At 39.9% G+C, this 7,877-nt stretch overlaps 1 protein-coding gene across 2 annotated transcripts; it reads right to left on the minus strand.

Annotated features, from left to right (window-relative positions):
• Nucleotides 1–384: 384 nt before the first annotated feature.
• On the minus strand, nucleotides 385–4,531 carry DBE1 (debranching enzyme 1). 2 transcript variants are annotated; one of them, XM_010280318.3, is made up of 2 exons: nucleotides 4,280–4,531; nucleotides 385–3,306 (listed from the first exon to the last, which is right to left on the minus strand). In XM_010280318.3, exon 2 carries the CDS (start codon nucleotides 3,214–3,216, stop codon nucleotides 544–546), a length of 2,673 nt encoding a protein of 890 aa, XP_010278620.1. In that variant the 5' UTR covers nucleotides 3,217–3,306; nucleotides 4,280–4,531; the 3' UTR covers nucleotides 385–543. The 2 variants fall into 2 exon arrangements, with proteins under 2 accessions (XP_010278620.1, XP_010278628.1); XM_010280326.3 differs by having other exon boundaries at nucleotides 385–3,333.
• Nucleotides 4,532–7,877: the final 3,346 nt, after the last annotated feature.

The raw sequence follows: 7,877 nt of genomic DNA on the forward strand, positions 1-7,877 counted from the left end.
GCCCATCCATTGTGGTGACATGAATTTAATCCCTCATTCTGGTCCTTAAGTTAATCATCATGGAAATATTGCAGAAAAATAATTAAGAAATTTACCAAACTGACATAAAGGATCACATTTGTTTGAAGCCACTTCTTTCAGGGAATGTGAGAAAAAGTATTTATCCCTGCAAACAGAAAACAAAAATAAGATTCTCTTCATTAACCAATTGGACACTGTCCGCAATCAATCCAATATTACTACACCAGTGTCGAGGAAGTCTTAATCAAGAATTCTCTTTAATCGATAAAAAACAGTCAGAATTTAAGCACAATGATATACACTGGCATGGCTGCTTGATCAAACCCATTGGCATTTTCTTTTCTTATGCTCTTTTTAATGACCTTTTGTTTTGAGAAACAACAAAGAAAAAATTTGTTGACATAAATAAGGGATTTTAACAAGGGCTACGGAATCTTTAATACTGGAAGAGCATTGGAACTCACATACAAGATACAACCTACTTCATTGTAATTCTATACTGCTTATATATTTATATTAATTTCAACCAACTAGACTCCGAGCTTCAAATAGAGCACAACTGTGAGCCTTCATTTCATAAGCTATCAATCCTTGCATCTGCTCAAGAACAGGGTCACCATCATTTGAGAAAAATCCTGGAAATGGAAGGGCTGTGTCCACCAAACGAAGCCACACCATCCCTTCTGAAGGTGAAGGCAGAATAACACCCTCTGAATGTCCTCCAGCATTGAAGGCAATAAACAAGTCACCCCTGATTTGAGAAGAATCTGAGTCAGACTGGCTGTTATCTATGTCTGACTTCAATCTCAGGGCCAGGAATTTGCTTGATGGGTCTTCCCATCTTGGCTGAGACTGGTTGCTTCCATACCACTCTATATTTTCTACCTTCAGGAAGTTCCTCTTTTGAAGGAGATCACTTCTCCTTGTTCTAAGTGAACTAAGAAAAGCAATAAACTCCGTTGTTTGAATAGCAAAACCTGTCCTTAGAGCAGTCCAATCAAAAGGCTTCCTGTCACCATATGAAGTAGAGCCACTGGAAGATTGACCACACTCGTCACCCATATTAAGAATAGGAACACCAAATGAGATGTACAAAATGAAGAGAAAATTGCGGATCTGTTTTAGACGTCTTTCAAGGACAACAGTATTATTTGTTGCACCTTCTTCGCCACAGTTCCAACTCAACTCTGAAGAAACTTCATTGCCACTGAAGCTGACCAAGTCCACGAGAGGAAGTCCAAAGTTCCTTGCAATAAAATTAAAAGAGAATGCAGGTCCCCGTCCATCCAAAAAGATGTCTCCACTCCCACACAGTCGAGTTGCTAGGTCACTAAGGAGACCCTCACCCCTCAAAAATTTTCTTATATCATGACAAAATCTATTATTAACTTCTGCCCATCTCTTCCAATGAGGGAAACGGATGTCCCTTGTTACCATTTCACATGGGTCCCAGCAGTCTGCTATAATCTTTGTCTTAGAGAGTAGTGGATCAAAAGCAATGGCCTCAACCAAAGGAGGCCGAGATAAGTACTCACCATTTAGCCCTCTCAAAAGAGAAGAAGCATTCATAAAGCAGAATCCATCTATGTGAAATTCTGTAACCCAATACTGAAGGATATCCAGAATCATCCGTTGGACAATAGGATTGTTGCAGTTCAAAGCATTTCTGGTACCCAATTGTGTGTCTCCATTAAGTATATAATAAGAAGAATTATCAATTCCTCGGAATGATATTGTTTGAAAAGAAGAATCACCACCTTCTGCAGCATGAGTGAAAACAACTTCAAGTAAAACCTCTATGCCATTGGCATGCAGTCTTTTTATCATCTCCTTCATAGAATTAATGGTAGATACATTATCATAGGAGGGCCCATATAAGTCTGATGCTGAAAAGAAATGGTATGGAAAATAGGGCCCGTTTTGCTCACCAAAGGAGAACACTGGCTCTAATAAGACTGCATTCACACCGAGACTTTTAAAGTGGTGTAATTTCTCAATCAGACCAGAAAAGGTGCCTAAAACATCAGCAGGTAACTGGCAGGACTTGTCCTCAGTGAAACGTCTCACATTTAACCGATAAACCACTAGTTCTTCTATTTCCAAGCAAGGGCGGATATCACCACTCCAATCAAAAGTTGGTATCTTGCATAAGTGTCCAAGACGTTTCGGAGGTGAATGGGTCTCTGAATGATTTGGAAGTGAGCTTGAAAGAATCTTAGCATATGGGTCTAAAAGAACATTGCGGGCATCAAATCTATCTCCTTTTTTCAAATGAATATCTCCTTTGCATCGATAACCATAGCTGACATATGGAGCCACACTTTCCATTGAGACATGCCAAATATTGCCTGTTCGATTAATGTATGGATCTAAATCAATCTCTAGGGAAGGTTGGTCTGACTTCTCATCATACAAACAAAGAACTACACTTTCAGCATTCCTAGAAAACAGAGAAAAATTCACTGATCCATCATCAGAGAAGGAGATACCCAACGGTGCAGGGTGCCCTGAACTGATACCAACAGGCACACAAAAGTTTGTTTTCCTATGACTTCTTATCTCTGAATTATTGGTAGCAGTATTAGATGAAAAAAGGAGCATGAATGATAGATAGAAAGGGGCTTGATTTGATTCGAATTCAAGCTGTAGGAAATGTCTGCCTGAAGATTTCTGCATGAGAGGGGTTTCCATGGTACTGGAATGGGTTTCTGGAGCTGAAACTTGGGAGCCTGGAAGCGTCAAACATGATGAATCAGATCTGAAAATGCCCCAGTTCAGGAACAACTTATCCTCAGTATTACACTGTGGTAAGGATGAAACTTCAATACACACTGTATAATTTGTATTCTTCCTTCCAACAGTTATCTTTACCTGACCACCAATTTCTGTTCTAAATAAATAAGTCAATGGCTTCTCTACTTCCTCAGTCTTGGTAAATGTACCCAAACTTGGTCGGGTTTGATCAACAGAACTTGGTGATGAAGCAAAGATTTTGAGATTATGATACCACTGAGCATTTTTGGTTATATCTCTCAAGCAGCCATGGCTTTGGCTTCTTCCCATGTCAATTCTCCTCACCCTGTGAATGCATTTATTTGGCGCATAATAACTGGTGGCAGTTGCCAACTTTGCCATTTTGATGGATCCACCATATAAACAGTGTGGTTCTATTGTAAGCGACAGTGGAGTTGCCATTGATCTTCAGAAGGGAAAGCAAGACAAATTCAAAGTAGGATAACACTATTGCAAGCTATGAGGTTTGCCTACTGAAATTGCTGACTTATTCTGTGAGAGACAAGGAGAAACATTTAACTGAATGAGAACCTCTAAAACAATAAAGCAGAACTGATTCTTAGACTCAGTTTGGAAGAAGTACAAATACAAATATGTACAGTACAAATACATATAAAATATAAGGTTTTGTACTCCTTCCAAACTGAGCCTTTATAGCAAAATAAGACAGGACATTGAGCATCGGTCTAGGATGCTAACGGAATTCAAATAAACCTTAATAACATTTGAGAAAGAAGCCCAAACAAGGTCTGATGCATATAAGCAAATTAATACAACAATTCATAGAAAACATTATCGTCTTCACATGAAAGACAGAAACTAAGACGAAGTAAGCGGAAACTATAAACCGTTATAGTTGAATGAGAAAAAAACTGTATAATCCAACTTAATGGATCTCTATTCCACACGAATACCTCCAATTTAATTTGAGGCATTGCCATTTAATAGAAAAACACCCAGTATGAGAAGTTGAGAACAAACAAATGCGTAAGAAAATTCATATATTTAATTTTCACCGAAGCTCCAAGAAATGAACGGCTTAAAGGAACAAGAGTACGAGATCAAACCAGAAGCAAAATCAACCAAGAAAATGTTATTTGTTTTATGAAAAATCCAAGGCATTTATTACAACAACAGGGCCTCAACCATTAAAATCTTGAAACAAAGCAAACGAAAGAAAAACCTATTCAGAAGGGAACAAACCAACAAATTACATAAAAATTCGTATACGAAATCCCCATTACAACAAAACCCATTTGAAAAAGAAATGAAAAACTCAGAGAGATATAAGCTTCAACTTTGATTGGCTTTCTCTCCAAGGCAAAGAGATACCAAAGAATTTAAAAGGAAAAACAATGTGTCCTCTTTTCCTCGCAAAATCTCAATCATCAGCTAATTTAAGCCGACATGCGCAGAAAGCAGCAAAACAAGACCCAAGCAAGAAATGCGAAGAATCAAAACTTACATGGGATCTCCTCCATGACCGGAGCTGCAACCTCCCTGAGAATCCATGAGACGATAAGGGAAGCACCAAACAAGCCACAGTAAGCAATCCTGGCCGAGCGTCCGGAGATCCCAGAAGCCACAGCACTGCATAGACCGGAAGTACAAGACGCACAGCACGACAATAACCACGACATCCTCTCTCTCTCTCTCTCTCTGCGTCTGGACCGCACAGCCGAATTGGTTGAGAGATGAGGGTGGCAAGAGGGGGCCGCCACGCCTAGACGTCAAGCCGACAAAGGTCTGATGTGCCTAGCGTTGTCTGTTACCAGCAGATTCGGCGGGAACAGTTTTACTTTTTTTTTTTTCAATTTATATATTTGGAAAAATCTATGATATGAAATAGATACGGTATAAAAAGAGTTTTGACCAATCAAAACCCACTCATCAATTTTGATAAATCACACCATGTTCCTGACCACGTTTAAGATTCTGTGTTATTGGGTGATTGATCTCAGATTTTCATGCATGAATGCACTCATGAAAGCATATCTTACACGTGGTATTAGAATACAGAAAAATTCAAAATATCTGATGGGTCCTACTAAAAAGAAACATCAACGACCAACGGTGCTCGATATTGACTCCCTACCCTATCGACGTTCTCTGCCCCTGAAGAGGCGAAAGATGACATCTACGGCCAAAAACGTCAAACAGTGCATGCGGGCCCCGCCTAGAAAAATCTGGATGAAGAAACAAGCTGATCCAATGCCTGCGGGTCCTACCAAAAGAACATCTGACCGAAGCCGAACGCTTAGGCTGTGTTTGGTTTGAAGGGAAAGGAAGGAAAACCTTTCCTTCAAACCAAACATCGCCTTAATTCTCTAGGTGGGTAAATGCAAAAGTTAGGTCGGTTTTATGGTCATTTGCACCCATAGTTGTTTGGTTGGAAGAAAGCAATCTGAGAATGCAAATTTATTGATGTTTGGGAGTTTTTTTCATTGCAAATTCAGAGAATGGGTCCCACCATCATGCCACGGCTTTTTTAAACCGTTCCCCCCTGTAACATGGCAACTTGTTCCATCACATTCATTTGGGTGGTGGGGTGGAGGTCTCCATGAGCCATGAGCATTGCATAGAGTGAATCAAAACACCTACGTCTCATCCTAATTTGTGTAAGACATGACTCATCACTATGGAATATGCTTCTCATAAAACCGCCCTGTCAGATTATGGGATTCTCAACTAGGGTAAGGTATGCCATGCAGATAACTACAATGATGTAAGAACACATGGTGGCAATGGCTCCAACAACCTGCCTACGCCTTTGAATGGTATTTGGTGGCCTCATGCCTAATGGAAAATAACACAAATATATAGGTTGAATGAGGCAAAGTCCCTAGAAAAATATTAGGTGATGCCACTAATTATAATTAGAAGATAACAAGGGTAGAACAAATCATTTCCAATCCAAGCTATTCATTTAACATTATGTATTAAAGGGAGTTATCCATTGAAAAATCATCAAGTTCTTAGGTTCCTTAAGTGGGCCCATCATATGGTTGTTATTCCCCAGTTTGGACTTCTATATACCCTCATTTATAGATGATATTTTGATAAAAATATGGGGTTTCAAAGATTTTACTACCTGTTCAATTTTCTCATCTGTAGGAGGGACCATCAATTCATTTGCATCCTCATCTGAGGTTTTTTTGAAAATCAAATCCTGAAACTCTGGGAGTTGGCTATGTTCACTATTCCCCACCTCTTCAGCCTGAGTTTTAAAAGCCTCGGCAACTTCTTCTAGAGACATTAAGTCATCCTCAGATTTTTCTATAAATTCCAACGCATTTCTTCTTCTGTTACAAATTGATTTTACTCTCCCTAAGGACTCTTCCCTTTTCAACCATTTTCTATATTCCCTCATTAGGAAGTCTTTCATGCGTTGGCCATCTGGACTATCCACTCCTTCCAACTCAGCTAATTGTACCTCTCTATTTCTCTGAGCTTAGTCTCAACCCTCCCATATCTACTAGTATTCCATTCCTTTAAAGCATATTTGCATCTTCTCAATTTGCTTTGTATTTGCGGAGAAGCCCCCCCATTGATTCTCAATTATTTTTTTACAGTCTTCTTCCTCAGCCCATATTGGAAGAAAATGGAATTGCTTTGTTTCAAATGTTAACAAAGCATGATCCGAAAGGACAGTTCTCAAAGAGGTAATCTTGGCTAGAGGATGAGATGCCAGCCAGTGAATAGTGGCTAAACCCCGGTCTAGTTTCTCTATTACATTCTTAATTCCTCCCTTTTTGTTGGACCATGTAAACTTGCATCCCACCATTTCCACTTCTACAAGAGAGTGGTTATCAATAAGGGAGAGATTTTCTTGCAAGCCCTACTTGCTGCAAAATATTCACTCGCGTGTATAATCTCATTAAATCCCCAAGTAAGACCCACCTTTGGATATTTGTCATTTTGCTATTTAATTCATTCCAATATTTGGGCCTTTCTCTTTTCTCCGGGTGACCATAGGCTAAGCAAAGATACCATTGCTGGCATTTTTGAGATGGGTTGATTTGTAAGATAATCCATCTGTCAGTTATTTCTTGTAGGATAATTGAGAGATCAGCTTTCCAATTGCTGGTCCATATTCTTTCATTTTCTGTGGTAAGATAAGGGCAATTTATCTTTTTATTTGTAATGGGGGTTAAGTTATCTTCTGGACCTCCTGTTTTCGAGCCCATCATACCCACCAGCGGTCTCACCTTCTTTTTCATCTATAGGCACATAATCCTCCCTTGATCTCCAGGTGTTTGAAACTTCCCCCGCATGGGGGCCATGTGTCATTTCACTTTTTGTTGTCTTTTCTTTACACTGTTTCCCATCATGGCGAGTTGACTTGTTCTTGCCCGACGATTCCCCTTGCATCCTTCTTTGTGACCAGCTTCTTGACGTTCCTGTTCATCAATGCCGATCGGTCCTCTAGACATCTTCTTTTCTCAGCAGATCCTTCATCTTCCGAGTCCTCGTCTGACCCCATTTCACTCATTCTTATTAATTGAACTTTGCATCCTTCTCCTTGTACTCCATATATCGGTAATCAGCTCTAAGCCATTCACCCGGGAGGTCAATTTCTCTCTGCTCCAATTCCATTTTAACTAGTTCTAGTGACTGGTTCAACCTTTTACATCTTTGCCAGCGATGTCCCAGCAATCCACAATAAGTGCATAGCTTCGTGAGAGACTCGTAGCAAAACCGGATCCACTTCTTTTCCCCCCTCTACAGTAACAAATAAGCCTGTGGTCAGAGACTGTCGGATGTCCAGTATAACTTGAACTCGTGTAAATTCCTCTACCCCCGTTTGTATCTTCGGTTGATCATTTACTATATCTCCTGCCATTAGCCCAATAGCTTTAACTCTTGAATCCTCCACAATGCCACGAGGAATATAATGGAGTTGTAGCCATACTTTTTGGAGGTGAAGCTTCTCAACCGTACCATCACCACTATCTGTCCAAGGACCTACCATCAGCCAACTCGATGGCCCTCCATTTATCACCTTTTCTCTCTCCTGTATATCATCAAAGAAGATCTCTTGTTGGCTGCCTTTAACAAAATTT

This window comes from Nelumbo nucifera, chromosome 4 (assembly GCF_055504915.1).
Source record: "Nelumbo nucifera cultivar China Antique chromosome 4, China Antique-T2T, whole genome shotgun sequence".
Taxonomy (NCBI): domain Eukaryota; kingdom Viridiplantae; phylum Streptophyta; class Magnoliopsida; order Proteales; family Nelumbonaceae; genus Nelumbo; species Nelumbo nucifera.

Coding starts and splice junctions, on each gene's coding strand:
- DBE1 (XM_010280318.3), bottom strand. CDS start 3,216: ATGGCAACTCCACTGTCGCTTACAATAGAACCACACTGTTTATATGGT.